This window comes from Macaca nemestrina, chromosome 14 (assembly GCF_043159975.1).
Source record: "Macaca nemestrina isolate mMacNem1 chromosome 14, mMacNem.hap1, whole genome shotgun sequence".
Taxonomy (NCBI): domain Eukaryota; kingdom Metazoa; phylum Chordata; class Mammalia; order Primates; family Cercopithecidae; genus Macaca; species Macaca nemestrina.
In genome coordinates, this window is record NC_092138.1 from 82,156,058 (window position 1) to 82,173,072 (window position 17,015).

General features: G+C 43.5%; 1 protein-coding gene across 3 annotated transcripts in view; it reads left to right on the plus strand.

The window, feature by feature from the left end:
- Nucleotides 1–977: 977 nt before the first annotated feature.
- Nucleotides 978–17,015, plus strand: part of LOC105481069 (zinc finger protein 483) — a 60,299-nt gene continuing 44,261 nt past the window's right edge. For all 3 annotated transcript variants that reach the window (XM_071078151.1, XM_011740358.3, XM_011740356.3), the window contains exons 1-5: nt 978–1,086; nt 3,123–3,662; nt 6,737–6,825; nt 9,613–9,739; nt 10,134–10,226. In XM_071078151.1, the coding sequence (XP_070934252.1) occupies nt 3,251–3,662; nt 6,737–6,825; nt 9,613–9,739; nt 10,134–10,226 (721 nt within the window). In that variant the 5' untranslated portion in view covers nt 978–1,086; nt 3,123–3,250. The remainder of the gene's footprint in view (nt 1,087–3,122; nt 3,663–6,736; nt 6,826–9,612; nt 9,740–10,133; nt 10,227–17,015) is intronic.

Genomic DNA, 17,015 nt, shown 5'->3' on the forward strand with positions numbered 1-17,015 from the left:
CTCAACAAATATCTATTGAGTGCCTGCCGTGGGCCAAGTACTGTTCCAGGACCTAAACACACAACCTAGAACAAATGAAATAAAAATACTTACTCTTGTGAAATTAGTATTCCAGTGGAGAAGGCAGACAAGTAGTAAAAAAAAAAAAAAAAAAAAAACTTAACAAACGACCTATAGGGCATGTTAGACGAGGAAACAAGAGTGAGGTGGGATTCCTATTTAAGTGGAATGGTGGGAGAGCTTCATTGAGAAGACCCGAAAGGATGCGAGAGCGGGCCGTATGGCCACTTAGGTAAGGAGAAGGTCAGCCGGAAGTACCTGGCAGGTTAGAAGAGGAAAGGGTCTATCAAGATTGGAGCAGGAAAGTCAGGGAAGAGGTGCGGGAGGTTATAGGTGGCTAGATTCCATCAGGCCTTGTAGGCCACTATAAAGACCTGGGTTTTCACTCTGAGTGAAATGGGAAACCATCGCAGGGTTTTAAGCAGAGGAGGGACATAATTTGACGTTGTTAAAACGTCTGTCTGGCTGTGGTGTGGAGAATACCAAGAGAAGTAAGGTGTAATCAAGAAGCTATTGCAATAATCCAGGTGAGCCATGAGGGTGGACTGGACCATGGGGGCAGGTGTGGAAGTCATAAGATTAATATGTGTTTAACTCAAGTTGTGGTATTAATTATGATTTGCATTAAATGCATCGCTAATATGCTTCTGCGGTGGATTTTTCCACCTTAGATTTCAGGGAATGGATGTGATGGGAGTGGGTAGGGAAGGTCTGAGGTTACTAAAGACATGGAGCCTCCTGGATCTGCAAACCTCAAATGATTCTAGGCCTCGGAGCCTCTGGCGCAGCAATAATTCTGCAGCCGAGCCCACTAGCCGCTTCCCAGTGACCATGCGCAACAGGCAGGTGGGAGCCTATGGAAAGCGCGGACTTTCGGAAAGCTGCACGAGCGCGTTCGGGGAGTCCGGTTCAGCGCCTCTGCGCAGGCGCAGTGGTCCCCACGGGCTTGCGCGCGCACTCGCTGCGGGACAAGCTTCTGGAAGCTCATTGCGGTGGCGTTGGTGCTGTTTGCGGATGCTGGTGCAGGTACTGGTCGTCCCGGGTCCCGAGTTTCGGGGCCGTGGCCGGGTCGCCTGCTCCGAGGGCGCACCTGGGGCGGGGTGGGGGCCGGGAGCAGCCTGCCAACGGGCTGTGCGCTGCGCTGCTGCTGCTTCTGTGGGAGGTGTGCACTCCGCTGCGGGATGGGGCTGTTGGCTTCCCTCCATCCCTCCCTGCGCCACTTGGGCACTGTTGACATTTTGGGCGGGATAATGCCTTGTTTTGTTTGTGTGGTGTGGCTGGGAGGGGGAGGCTCTCCCGTTATTGCAGGATGTGTAACAGCGTCACTGGTTCTGCCCGTTAGATAACAAGTACCACCTTTCCTCCCAGTCGAGCTAACCAAAAATGTGTCCAGACATTGCCACAGGACCCCTGGGGGGTGAAATCTCTCCTTTTTAACTCCCTCCGGTTGAGATCCTCTGGCTGCGTCACATTTTCACCGGGCCTCCAGTGTAAACTCTGTAGACGGGGCCGAGTGTCTTAGTCACCGCGGAGCCCCAGGTGCCCCGCACGGCGCCAGGTACATGGTGGGCGCCTAATATTTGGCAGAGGAATAAATGACGTCATGCGTGCTGTGTGCCGGGCGCTGTACTCGGAAGTGGGTTGTTATTGGTATGGTAGTTGCAATGCGAAGCTGTCACATCCTTCACTTGTCGCATTGTAGTCCCGCTCCGGCTGCATTGTCATTTCCTGGACCCTCTGTGAGCGTGAGGACCCTTTCAGGCCTGTCCACGCCTGGCCCCGCAGCTCATGACCCCTGGTCCTGTTCCAGCTCATTGTAGTTGCTCAGTCACTTGTAGAATGAATGAATGCAGGCAACACAGGGTAGTCTGTGTGCAAAGGAGTGCTTTGGGATCAAGCAGAGCATCACACAAGAAGTGACAGTTGAAAGGAGTCAGGCTTTAAAGAACGAATAAAAGTTTGTTAGGAGAAAGAAAGCAACATTCCGAGGAGAGGGAATAGCCTTGGTGCGAACGCTAGGAGGGTATGTAGAGAGGAAGTGTCTGGGAATGGGGAGATACTAATTTATGGCTGTAGTGTCAATCGGGTAGCTTAGAGCTCAAGTGGTGAGGTCATCAGGCAGTGTCTCTAGATCACAATGCCATGGTCCCTGCATGTGAACTTTATCGAGAGACCGTTTGGGGGCTGGTGAGGGACTGTAAGCTGGGGAGAGATAAGATCGTATTTTGCCTGTTAGAAGCAATTTTTTGGCTACAGTGTGAGACTGGATTGAAGATCCCTGTACTTAGGCAGTTTCAGTAGGATAGAATGGAGAGGTTCTTAGGAAATAAAATCACCAGACCTTGATTATCGATGATGGGAGAAGTAAGGAGGAAGAGAAATTTGAAAGTCAAATATTAAATTGGGCTTCTGAGTTGAGCAACTGGTGAGAAATGTGTACCCTTTCATTAAGAAAGGGTAGGAGTTGTTAAATAGCTTTTCGACTGGGTCCCCTTTTGAACCTTTTCTGATAACATTTTGTTTAGGAGGAGTATTGAAACTAAAGCAACTGTTTCCTTAACCCTTAAGTCGCTCCTCGGCTTTTGACTATAAAGAAAATTATGACTGGGTGCGGTGGCTCAAGCCTGTAATCCTGATACTTTGGGAGGCCAAGGTGGGTGGGTCACCTGAAGTCAGGAGTTCGAGACTAGCCTGGCCAACATGGCAAAACCCCATCTCTACTAAAAATACAAAAATTAGCTGGGAATGGTGGCACGTGCCTATAGTCCCAGCTTCCTGGGAGGCTGAGGCAGGAGAATTGCTCGAACCCGGCCGGGGCAGAGGTTGCAGTGAGCCGAGATCGTACCACTTCACTCCAGCCTGGGCACCAAGAGCGAAACTCCGTCTCAAAAAAAAAAAAGAAAGAAAATTATCTTTTTAATATAGTAGTTGAGCAGGGCTTTTCTAGGCCTTTGCAGGTATGTGTGTGGATATATTTCTCTGAACCAAACCAAGAACAATGTTTTTAGGACTAACAACAGTTTGTTTTACTTATTTAATGCCTTAATATTTCTTCTTGACAGTTTCTGCAGGACTGTAAACTGGATTCCTGGAACCTTTGATATTCCTGGCTGTATATAGTACCTGTTGGTGGACTGCACTGATACTCAACTAGAGTGTGAAGGGACTGGATTCCTGCCCCTGAGACACAATGCAAGCTGTAGTGCCCTTGAACAAGATGACAGCCATCTCACCAGACCCTCAAACTCTGGCCTCGACTGAACAAAATGAGGTCCCAAGAGTGGTTACTTCTGGGGAGCAAGAAGCTATTTTAAGAGGAAATGCGGCTGACGCAGAGTCTTTCAGACAGAGGTTTAGGTGGTTTTGTTACTCAGAAGTAGCTGGACCCAGGAAAGCTCTGAGTCAACTCTGGGAGCTCTGCATTCAGTGGCTGAGACCAGACATTCACACGAAAGAACAGATTTTAGAGCTTTTGGTATTTGAGCAGTTCCTGACCATTTTGCCTGGGGAGATCAGGATTTGGGTAAAGTCACAACATCCTGAGAGTAGTGAGGAGGTGGTGACCCTAATAGAAGATTTGACCCAGATGCTTGAAGAAAAAGGTGAGATTTATAGATGGAGGGAGGAAGCGGGAGACATTGCCTCAAAGTCCGAAAGTAAATTCCTCAAAAGAAAGCAATTTACTGCTAAAGAGGAGTCTGAGGTTTGAAGTTGGGACTGGGTTTGAATCAGCCCTGCCATTTACTGTGTGATTTTGGGCAAGCTGTGTAAACTCTCAGAATGTAAATATTTTTATCCGTTAAAAAGGGGTATCATCTTTCCTGTAGTTTTCTTGTAAAGGTAAGACAAGATAAGATATAATATATGGTGGATGCTCAAGACACAGTAATTTCTTTCCCATCCCCTTCAAGAACACAAGTTATCTGCGAAAGTGTTTGGAGTCACAGGCAAACCAACCAGCTCAGGCCCTAATGTCTAGTTCCACTGTGTGGACTAGCACGTTGCTGGAGCAGGGCTGTCAGTGTCTTTGCTGATGGAAATGTTTCTGCACTGTTTTGCAATTCAAGTTAAGTACATGAAAAGCAGCTAGTGCAAATAAGGAACTGAATTTTTTAAATCAAATTTAAAGTTTAAATAGCCAAATGCGACTAGTAACTATTTTACCGTGCAGTTCCACAGCCTTAGGGCAGGAAAACCTGAATTTTATGTATGTAATTACATATTATAAATATAAATGTATAAACTATAAACTGAATTACATTGATATCATTGTAAAATATTGATGTAAAGTCTTCCAGGGTGAATAGTCCTTTCAGGGAATGTGGCTCGCCTTTTTTCTCAAATTTGTAGCTATTCATATTCTCAAATATGATAAAAATATTTGTATTTTGCAGTGTAATATGCTACAAATATTTGGAATATTTGCATTCCAAATATATTTGGAATATTTGTAGCGTATTTACCATAGGGCTCCTGATATATATGTATGACAGTTTGTATTCTGGAAGAGTTCTGAGATAGGGAAATAAATAGTATTTACCTCCATACGCTTAATTTGCCGTCACATAGCTAATTAGTGTATCTAAAATTTGGATTTCCTGACTTCTCTGTGATTTGTCACTGCAGTGTCATGCTTCTACAAAATTAGGGCCTCTTTGTGGAGGCCCCTGCAATAAAGAATTCGTTTCGGGCCGGGTACGGTGGCTCACGCTTGTAATCCCAGCACTTTGGGAGGCCTAGGTAGGTGGATCACCCGAGGTCAGGAGTTTGAGACCAGCCGTACCAACATGGAGAAACCCCATCCCTACAAAAATACAAACTCAGCCCAGCATGGTGGTGCACACCTGTAATCCAAGCTACTGTGGAGACTGAGGCAGGAGAATCGCTTGAACCCGGGAGGTGGATGTTGCAGTGAGCCAAGATCGCGCCATTGTACCCCAGCCTGGGCAACAACAACACAACTCCGTCTCAAAAAACAAAACAAAAAAAAAGAATTGATTTCTAGGATTCTGTAGGGTATAACAGTTTTCTTAAATTCACCCTACTTTTCTCTTTAAGTCATTCTAATTCTTAATTTTTATTGATTGTCTAATTACTAAAGTTGCCTAAAATTATTTTCATAAGAAGGTAGAGTATGATTTCAAAAAATACTTTTTCTTATTTGAAAAAGAGCTGTTGACATCCGAGGGTTTTTATGTATTTATTTTTTACTACTCCTTGCGGAGCAGGGCTCACTCTTTGGTAGTATGCCCAGAATGGGCCAATCTGAAGGTACTGGATACATTTAGTTCCTATGAGTTTATTGGACGCCTCTTTTTTGTCGTAAGGAATCTGGTGGAGTCAACTCTTGAGACTAACCTGGTGCTTTCATTCAATTAGCAGGTTGGAGTGACTCTTGAGCAAGGCCTTGTACTAGCACTATGAAGAATACACAATTTTACCTTACTACATATTTTAAATTAGGATACTTCAAAATTCATTGTTGTTCAAATTAAACATTTTTAAACTGAGGGTATATAGAAAGAAGAAAACCAGTTTTCGTGAGCTTAGGATTTGAAAGGATTTTTATATGAGCTAAGAGGAAACGCCTAGGTTTTCATAGGAAACTTTTATCTATGGCTGTTCTCTGTTTTAAAGAGTGGACAACTTTTTGTTTCTTCTGACCTTTTTATCCAGAGAGGCTCAGAGCTCTTAGAACCCTTGTAATTTCCTGGGTGATTAGAGCAGTAAGAGTGTCTTTTGTTAAAATATTTGGCCTTTTGTCCATGGTTCCTGAAACAGCTCCTGAGCTATAAAAGAGAAAGACAGTCTTTTTGTTATTTATAACAAGCCCCTTTTAACCACCCTTGAGTTTATGTTAATGAGATGATTTTTGGAAAGTCCTTAGATAACCCTGGAATTGGGGGAGGGTGCTGGTTGCCAGGGGAACTAACCCTGTGCTTACAGGGTCGGAACTCAGCCCCACCCCCCCAACCTGTCAGAGGGGAGAGGGACTGAAGGTTGAGTTAATCACAGGGCCAGTGATTTAATCAGTCATGCCTGTCTATGAAGCTTCCATAAAAACCAAAAAGACACAGCTCATGAGAGTTTTCCAGATAGCTAACCATGTGGCAGTTCCTGGAGAGCGGGGTAGAGGGCATGGAAGTGCCAAGCATCTTGCCCTGTGCAATGTCATCCATCTGGCTGTTCATCTGTATCCTTTGTAATACCCTTTACAATAAACAAGTAAACGTAAGTAAAGTGTTATGTGAGCCACTCTAGCAAGTTATTGGAACCCAGGGAGGGGCTCATGGGATCCCCAATTTGTATCTTGTTGGTCAAAGCCCTGGAGGCTCAGACATGAGACTGGCATCTGAAGTGGAGGTCGGTCTTGTGAGACTGAGGCCTTAACCTTTGGGAGCTAATGCTGTCTCCAGGTAGATAGTATTAGAAATGAATTAGAGGATACCCAGCTGGTGCCTGCTCAACACAGAATCCAACACAGAATTGCTTGCCGGGTGTGGGGGAAACACCCCCACATATCTGAAGTCTCAGAGTTATTTTGTGTTGTGAGTATAGTAGGAGAAACTGAGTTTTTTTCCTGTGTATCACTTAGAAATATATAGATATATATATAAAGATTTTTAGTCTGAGGAATTTATTTGAAAGACTGGACTGGTTTTCTCCCCTTTCCTAGATCCAGTCTCTCAAGATTCTACTGTTTCCCAAGAGGAGAACTCAAAAGAGGATAAAATGGTCGCTGTTTGTCCCAATACTGAGTCCCGTGTAAGTTTCCTTTCAATGGTTTTTATTCCTAAGTGAATGCTTAACTGGGCTCCTACTGAGTGATATTAAGATACAAAATCAAAGGCCAGGCACGGTGCTTACACCTGTAATCCCAGTCAGTACTTTGGGAGGCTGAGGCAGGAAGATCGCTTGAGCCCAAGAGTTCAGGGTTGCAGTGAGCTGTGATGACGCCACTGCTGCCTTCCATCCTGGGCAACAGAGCAAGACCCTCTCTCTAACAAAATAAAATGAAATAAATATAGTCTCCCTTTCAAGGAACTGACACCTCATTTTCCGCATGCAGTTTTGTTTCAGTTCACAGAATGCCATGAGTCTGATTCTAATGAGACAAAAAAATTTACTAAAATTCAGCAGTTACCGCTGTTAAAATTAGTCAGGTGGAAGTAGAAGTTCATTTCCTTCTTTTTCTTTTTTTTTTTTTTTTAATTGAGACAGAGTTTCACTCTGTTGCCCAGGCTGGAGTGCAGTAGCGGGATCTTGGCTCACTGCAACCTCTGCCGCCCAGGTTCAAGTGATTCTCCTGCGTCAGCCTCCCAGGTAGCTGGGACTACAGGCACGTGCCACCATTCCCAGCTAATTTTTGTATTTTTAGTAGAGACAGGGTTTCACTATGTTAGCCAGCCTGGTCTCGAACTCCCGACCTCATGATCCACCCACTTCAGCCTCCCAAAGTGCTGGGATTACAGGTGTGAGCCACCGCACCTGGCCTGCCTGCCTTCTTTTTTTTTTTTTTTTTTAGGAGATGGGGTCTTGCTTTATCATCCAGGCTGGAGTGGAGTGCAGTGGTGCAAGCATAGCTCACTGCAGCCTTGAAGTTCTGGGCTCAAGCTATCCTCCCTCCTCAGCCTCTTGAGTAGCTGGGACAACAGGCGCACATCACTCTGCCCAGCTCATTTTAAAATATTTTTTGTAGAGTTGGGGTCTTGCTGTGTTGCCCAGGCTGGTCTTGAACTCCTGACTTCAAGCAGTCCTCTCCCTTGGCCTCCCACAGCATTGTGATTACAGACATGAGCCCCTGTGCCCAGGCAGAGGTACATGTCCTTAAATCTTAACATGATAAAGAACATCTTTGACCGGGTACAGTGGCTCGTGCCTGTAATCACATCGCTTTGGGAGGCCAAGGTGGGAGGATTACTTGAGCTTGGGAGTTCGAGACCAGCCTGGGCAACACAGTGAGACCCTTGTCTATATAAAAAATTTTAGAAATTAGCTGGGCACAATAACATACCTGTGGTCTCAGCTACCCGGGATCTGAGGTGGCAGGGAAAGACAGTCTTTCACTTGAACCTGGGAGGTTGAGGCTGCAGTGAGCTATGATTGCACCACCATACTCCAGCCTGGGTAGCAAAGTGAGACCCTGTCTCACAAAAAGAAAACAACATGAGGAATTTATTCTGGATGATACAGGTGGGCCCTAAATGCCATCCCAAGTGTCCTTGCTAGAGAGGCAGGAGGAGATTGAAAACACAAAGAGAAGGTGATGTGAAGAGTTAGGCAGAGTTTGGGGTGATAGGGCTGCAAGACAGGGAACGGTGGCAGCCACCAGAAGCAGGAAGAGGCAAGGAACAGATTCTCTCCCAGAGCCTCTGAAGGGAGCACAGCCCTGCCAACACCTAGATCTCAGACTTCGGGCCTCCAGAACTGTGAGAGAACAAATTCCTGTTTTGAGTCACCAAGGTTATGGTAATTTGTTACAGCTCCCAGAGGAAGGTAATACACGTACCAATAGCCATTTTGCTCTACTGCCTCTCAAAAAGCATGCAGAGAATGCTATAGAAAGTGTATTTGAAAAATTAGCCGGATGTGGTGGTGCATGCCTGCAATCCCAGCTGCTTGAGAGGCTGAGGCATGAGAATCACTTGAACCCGGGAGGCGGAGGTTGCAATGAGCCGAGATCATGCCATTGCACTCCAGCCTGGGCAACAGAGCAAGACTTCGTCTCAAAAAAAAAGAAGGAAAGAGTATTTTAGTGAGTCAGTATTCTTGTTTGTAATTGTGGAGTAATTGCAAGTGTGAGTATGTTGTTGAACATAGATTCTCCGAATATGATAGAAGATAATTGCTGCTTATAATTGGAAGTTAAAATTTGGAATGCAGTTGCAGATATTATGCAATTATTACCTGTAGTAAACTTACATTAATTCTGCAAATTTAGGGTTCAGGAATGTAAATCATGCCCTTCATTTAATATTTTAGTCCTAGAAATCGATGTGTTAGGGTGAACTTGATCAATGTTATACATTCCAGAGAATTCTTGTACAGTATTGAACACTAGAGACTGAATGGAAGAGGCAGGGATTGTGTAGTACCTTTGTTCTGAATCACTTATAAAAGTCAGAGAATGTATAGCCGCTCTGTAGCTTACTTTGGAATTCTTAAAAACTTGCATGCTATCAAAACCATTCTTTATATCCTATCCAGGCTGGGCACAGTGGCTCAGGCCTACAATCCCAGTGCTCTGGGAGGTAGAGGACAGAGGATTACTTGAGCCCAAGAGTTCGAGACCAGCCTGGGCAGCATAGTGAGACAATGCCTCTACAAAAAATTTAAAAATAAGCCAGGCATGGTGGCACAGGCCTGCAGTCCCCACTACTATTGGGAGGATCACTTGAGCCCAGGAGGTTGAGCCTGCAGTGAACCATGAAGCACCACTGCACTCTAACATGGGTGACAGAGAAATAATAGCCTGTCTCAAAAACAAAACAAAACAAAACTTAGGTTCTATTTGGGAATAGTCCAATACAAAAGAGCTGTTTGGTGTTCTAGGAATCTATAACATTGAAGGATGTAGCTGTGAACTTTTCAAGAGGAGAGTGGAAGAAGCTGGAGCCTTTTCAAAAGGAGCTATATAAGGAAGTGCTACTGGAAAACTTCAGGAACCTAGAATTTCTGGGTAAAGACACCTTTTCTTCATTACCTAGTGCTTAGCCTTGGGTCTCTTTTTGTCCCCTTTTATTGAAAGGTAAGTGCTATGTGAAGTACTTTGTTTTGGCTGGGGACCCAGGGACTGATAGGACTGATCCAAAAAACCAGTTCTGAAAATGTGCTTTTCTGCAGTGTATCTTCTAGAAAAGGTCTTTGCTTCATTGAATTGGAAATGTGAAGCATCATTGTGATTTCATCAGTGGAATACCTTTTCCCATTTTTGTCACAACTTCCAGTATTTATGTCTGTGTATTTTGGTAGCATTTTTTATCTTCCCTGGAGAACCAGAGGCTATATATGAGTGCTGGGATATCTTTATTCTATGCAAAACAGCAATTTTCTGTTCTTTTCTCTATGAGCAGACTTTCCAGTTTCAAAATTAGAGTTGATTTCCCAGCTGAAGTGGGTTGAATTGCCATGGCTGCTGGAAGAAGTCTCAAAAGGCTCCCGACCAGGTGAGTTGGTGAAAAATGCACAACGAAATGAAAACAGTTGTTTAGCAAGTCTGTTGAGAAGACTCTTTGAAATGTTGAGCTGCCTAGATACTAAAATATGAAGATGATTAGAATAGAGCCCTTGCCTTCCTGAAATGTTCATTTTAATGGGGGAGACTTGGTTTGGGTCCTCTGAATAGATGCCAGGACATGATTAGCCATGTAAGATCTTTACTGGAGAAAGATTCAGTGAAGGAAAATGAGGAGGGAGCTAGAAGAAGCCGGGAGAGCTATCAGAGCATAATGCTGGTCTAACCTGTGAATGAGAACAGGAAGTAGGGCAGATTGGGTAGGAAAAGTCTTAGACTAAAGTGTCGTTCTATCTTTTTTTATTTTTATTTTTATTTTTTGAGTCAGAGTCTTGCACTGTCTCCCGAGCTAGAGTGCTATAGCACTATCTCAACTCACTGCAACCTCCGCCTCCCGGGTTCAAGTGATTCTCCTGCCTCAGCCTCCCGAGTAGCTGGGATTACAGGCGCCCACCAACAAGCCCGGCTAATTTTTTGTATTTTTATTAGAGATGGGATTTCACCATGTTGGCCAGGCTGGTCTCGAACTCCTGACCTCTTGATCCGCCTGCCTCGGCCTCCCAAAGTGCTGAGATTACAGGCATGAGCCACCGTGCCCGGCTGAAGTGCAGTTCCAAAAAAGTTTAGGCAAGGCCAAACAGGAGTCCTTACCATAGTTACCTATCAGAGGAGTCCTGTGTCTCAAAGAAATGGGCCTCTGTAAGTATCCCTGTACTCCATCATTGACCGGGAGCCGCTTGTGGGAACTGGTGTGGATGCAGTGTTGAATTCATAGAGCAGCAGTAGAGGTTGTCAGGTAATATCTCCACAGGAGGAGTTGTGAGCGGTGCATATTTATGGACACTAGAGGACATATCGAAACAAGAGTGTTAACACTGTGATGCATACTATATCAAGCACGTGTATAAGGAGCTGTGGGAATATGTAGGAGCAAGGTTTTAATTCGCATTTGAGTTGAATCTTGAAGAATAAGTAGGAATTCACCCAGTGGACAGCATGTATAATAATTCAATTTTTGCTAAAGGGAATAACACATGCCTGAATACATAGAATATATGGATTTTTAATATCTGGAAAACATTCATGTTAGCACTGGTTATCTTTGAAGAATTAGGTTTTGTTTTGTTTTGTTTTCTTGAGATGGAGTCTTGCTCTGTTGTCAGGCTGGAGTGCAGTGGCACAGTCTCGGCTCCCTGCAACCTCCACCTCCCACGTTCAAGTGATTCTTTTGCCTCAGCCTGCCAAGTAGCTGGGACTACAGGCGCGTGCCACCACGCCCAGCTAATTTTTTTGTATTTTTAGTAGAGGCGGGGTTTTACCATGTTGGCCAGGATGGTCTTGATCTCCTGACCTCGTAATCCAACTACCTCGGCCTCCCAGAGTGCTGGGATTACAGGTGTGAGCCACTGTGCCTGGCCAGGATTAGGTTTCTTTATACTTACCTGTATCTTACAATTTAGATACATTATTTTTTTTTTTTTTTTTTTTTTTTTTGAGACAGAGTTACCCAGGCTGGAGTGCAGTGGTGCAATCTTGACTCACTGCAACCTCTGCCTTCTGAGTTCAAGCAATTCTCCTGCCTTAGCCTCCCAAGTAGCTAGGACTATAGGCACGTGCCACCACACCCAGCTAATTTTTTTTGTATTTTTTTTAGTAGAGATGGCATTTCCGCATGGAAAGGAGGTGGATCACTCCTGATCTCAAGTAATCCAACCGCCTTGGCCTCCCTAAGTACTAGGATTACAGGCGGGAGCCACCACGCCTGGCCACGATTTATATACATTAAATTTACGTTAAAAAAAATAAAAATAGGCCGAGCGCAGTGGCTCCTGCCTGTAATCCCAGCACTTTGGGAGGCCAAGGCGGGCGGATCACGAGGTCAGGAGATCAAGACCATCCTGGCTAACATGGTAAAACCCCGTCTCTACTAAAAATACAAAAAAAAAAAAAAATTAGCTGGGCATGGTGGCAGGTGCCTGTAATCCCAGCTACTTGGGAGGCTGAGGCAGGAGAATCGCTTGAACCTGGGAAGCAGAGCTTGCACTGAGCCAAGATCACGCCACAGCACTCCAGCCTGGGCGACAGAGCGAGACCCCGTCTCAAAAAAAACAAAATGAAAATAAAAATAAGTTATTACATGTATCGATACCTTGGTTTATCTTAAAGAAGCAATAATCCATCTTGCTGTATTCCATCTTCTCAAACATTTATTGTAGTCAACTTATTGGCTGCTTCCAGTATACAATTGACCCTTGAACAACATGAGGATTAGGGGCACTGACCCCCTCTGCCCGTACAGTTGAAAATCCATATATAACCGTTAACTCTCCAAAAACTTAACTACTAATAGCCTACTGTTGACCTGAAGCCTTATTGATAAACAGAATTACATATGTTTGTTATATACTATATTCTAGTAAGCCAGAGAAAAATGCTATTAAGGCAAAAAGATAAAATACATTTACAGCTCTGTACTGTGTGTACAGATCACTAAGTTTATGTTGTCTATCTGAAATGGCAGACAATTATAGCTGCAGACCTCAGTCTATGGTGCATATCAAGCAGTTCAGCTTTTTCTTGAATTATCGTGACTATTCTGTGCTTGTTGGCAGCACTTCCAGTGCTACTAGCAGCACTTTGTATGGGTCCCATGATGTTATTCAAGTTTTACAGTATTGCACTAAAGACAATGAAAAATAGGAGAGAACTGCAAGAGATCCATTTTTACTGTGATAGGCAATTTCCTGGAGATGTGAACTGCTTACATGGAGATGATTAGCATGATATGGATTTTTTTTTCTTTTTTTTGGAGACAGAGTCTCACTCTGTCACCCAGGCTGGAGTGCAGTGGTGTGATGTCAGCTCACTGCAGCCTCCACCTCTTGGGTTCCAGCGATTCTCCTGCCTCAGCCTACCAAGTAGCTGTGATTACAGGTATGCACCACCACACCCAGCTAAGTTTTGTATTTTTGGTAGAGACGGAGTTTAACCACGTTGGTCTCAAGCTCCTGACCTCAAGTGATCTGCCTGCCTTGGCTTCCCAAAGTGTTGGAATTACAGGCGTGAGCCACTGCACCTGGCCTACCTGGCATTTTAAGTGGATACTTAGGGCAGACGTTTGAGCTCATTGCAATACCAACAAGAGATGCCTATGAAATTATTACAGTGTATAGTATGTACTATAGTTCGTTTTATGCAGTTGTTATTATTATTATTTTGAGACAGGGTCTTGCTCCGTCATCCAGGCTAGGGTGCAGTGGCATGATCACAGCTCACTATAGCCTCTACCTCCTGGGCTCAAGCAATCCTCTCACCTCAGCTTCTTGAGTAGCTGGTACTATAGGCACATGCCACCATATTCAGCTAACGTTTGTATTTTCTGTAGAGACAGAGTTTTGTCATGTTGCTCAGGCTGGTCTCCAACTCCTGAGCTGAAACAAACTGCCTACCTTGGCCTCCCAAAGTGGTGGGGATTATGGGGGTGAGCTACTGTGCCTGGCCCAGTTATTATTTGATACTGTATCTTTACATTTGCTTACATTTCTCTAGACTGTGAATGACACCAAGTATGGCCTGTAAGTGTGTGTGTACGTTTTGATAAATTTTAACTTTATAATTTGTGTACATTTTATAGCAATAAATGACAAAATAGATTGGTATCTATATATCTTAAAAGTTCATGACTTTTTTTTTTTTTTGACATGTCTAGGCTACACAGTTTGTCTGCAAGTTTTTTCCAATTGTCACAGATCTCCAAAAATTTTTCTAACGTGTTTATTGAAAAAAATCCACAGGCTGGGCATGGTGACTCCCACCTGTAATCTCAACACTTTGGGAGGCCAAAACGGGAAGACCACTTGAAGCCAGGAGTTTGAGACCAGCCTGGGCAGCATAATGAGACCCTGTTTCTACAAAAAATTTAAAAACCAGCCAGGCACAGTGGTGTGCGCCGAGGTAGGAGGATTGCTTGAGCCCAGGAGTTAGAGGTTGCAGTGAGCTACAATCATGCCACTGTACTCCAGCCTGGATGACAGATCAAGACCCCATCTCTTAGAAAAACAAAAATCCACCTGTAAATGGACACTTGCAGTTCAAATTTATGTTGTTCAAGAGTCAACTGTGATTACATATATAAAGGACAATAGTTGTTTTATCACATTTAAGTAGCGTTTTGGAGGGGAATTTAAAAAATGGATTCTAAAAGTGTTATGAGTAGTTCTAGCAGCACTGGTGTGAATATATGTTCCTTCCCCAATTATCTTACATCAAACAAAAAAGCCTCATGTTGATATACAGCTTGTTTTAAAAGTTATTTACGACACATTAGAGAAGAAAGTTTTTGACAGATACAGCAGTCAATGGCCATAATTTATTTAAAAAAAAAAAAAACAAAAAAACCTCAGCCAGGTGTCGTGGCTCACCTATAATCCCAGCACTTTGGGAGGCCAAGGCAGGTGGATCACCTGAGGTCAGGAGTTCGAGACCAGCTTGGCCAACATGGTAAAACCCCGTCTCTACTAAAAAATGCAAAAATTAGCCAGGTGTGGTGGTGGGCAGCTGTAGTCTCAGCTACTCAGGAGGCTGAGACAGGAGAATTGCTTGAACCCGGGAGGTGGAGGTTGCAGTGAGCAGAGATTGCTGGGGTGACAGAGTAAGACTCCATTTCAAAAAAAAAACCTCATTCAAATCAATAAGGAACACTAAGTCTGTTAGGAAAATGGACTAACTTGAATGGATCACCAACAAAATTTAAAATTTAAATAGCTCGTGAACATGAAAAAATTGTTCAAACTCACTGGTTAGCAATACAGTGCACATTTAAAGCAATACTACTATTTATTATGAATTAAATTTGCAAAGATTTAAAGAATATTTGACCAGAGATAGTACTCAGGGGCTTCTGCTCCTCATGTGTCATGTAAAGCAGTATAACCTAGTTTCCACCCTTTGGTTTAGTAATTCTGCCTTCATGACTCTGTTTTTCAGGAAGTATTATTTGATAAAGGTTCAATAAGAGAATGAGACTGGGTATGGTGGCTCACGCCTGTAATCCCGGCACTTTGGGAGGCCAAGGCGGGTGGATCACCTGAGGTCAGGAATTCAAGACCAGCCTGACCAACGTGGAGAAACCCCATCTCTACTAAAAATACAAAATTAGCTGGGCGTGGTGGTACATGCCTGTAATCCTAGCTACTCGGGAGGCTGAGGCAGGAGAATGGCTTGAACCTGGGAGGCGGAGATTGCAGTGAGCCAAGATTGCACATTGCATCCAGCCTGGGCAACAAGAACAAAACTCCATCTCAAAAAAAAAAAAGAGAGAATGAACAATTATATCTATATGATGATTATCATGTCACTGATTAAAATTATCTTTATGAAGAATTAACAAGTTGGGTGCAGTGGCTCATACCTGTAATCCCAGCACTTTGGGAGGCCATAGTGAGAGAATCACTTGAGGCCAGCTATTCAAGACCAGCCTGATCAGCACAGGGAGACCCCATCTCTGCAGATAATTTTTTAAAATTAGCCAGATGTGGTGACACCTGCTTGTGGTTCTACCTACTTGGAAGGCTGAGATGGGAGGATTGCTTGAGCTGGGGAGGTTGAGACTGCAGTGAGCAGTGATCATGCCACTGCAGTCCAGCCTAGGCAACAGAGTAAGACCCTGTCTCTAAAAATAAAAAAAAAAAAAAATTTTTTAAAGAAAAATTAGCAGTAAAATGGGAAATAATCATAAATGAAAAGAGTAACAATACAAAGTGAAAAGAATAACAATACAAATTATACAGTTTTTCTGTTTTAAACTATATAGAAACATTGAAGGAAATATACAGAATTGTGTATTAACCATTAGTTAACTTCTAGGTAATACGATTTTGAGTAACTTTGTATTTTATAATTATCTGTTGAAAAAATAGTTTCATAAAAGTGACAATGTGACCTCATGGCAAAAAGCCAGGATGTAGTTAATTAGTGAATTCAAAAATTCTGAGAATAGCATAATCAGTGAGAGTATGGTATTGGAGAGAGCTCTGGAGATTGTTGCTATTGAACCCTAGGCCCTGTCGAATTTATGTTTGTGAGAGTGAGGGTGCTGTGAGAATGCATTCTAGGTAGTAGGAAGTATGCAGGTCAGAAGAATAGTACTGGAACTGCAACAGTGTAGGAGAGGCTTAAAATGGATGCCTGATTAGTGTATATGTAAGGCTGATAGGGCCAACTTGTAATCTTTGAAAGTCTATATTGGTGGTGCTGCATATCTATGATGTGTTTACTCTTTTCAACAAAGTAGTGTTATTTGTCTGCTTTGCGGAGAGGTGATATGATATAGGGATCAAGAGCGTGGGCTTTGGTTTCAGATTAAGTTAAAAATCTAGCTCTATCACGTATTATACATGTGACCTTGGGCAGACTACTTAATACTCTTATGTTCCCAGTTGTCAACATCCATAAAACCGGGATGGTAATAAAAGCTACTCCGTAGGGTTGTTGTGAAGATTAAGTGCAGTATATTGTACTTACTTTTATTACATCGTGCTTGGTGCGGGACCTGGCATTTGGTAAATATTCGACAAATGTTTGTGGTATCATTGTTGGAAAGAGAAAAATTACGACATAGGGAGAATAGGTTTGAACCTTTTTTTTTTTTTTTTTTTTTGAGATGGAGCCTTGCTCTGTTGCCTAGGCTGGAGTACCGTGCCACAATCTTGGCTCCCTGCAA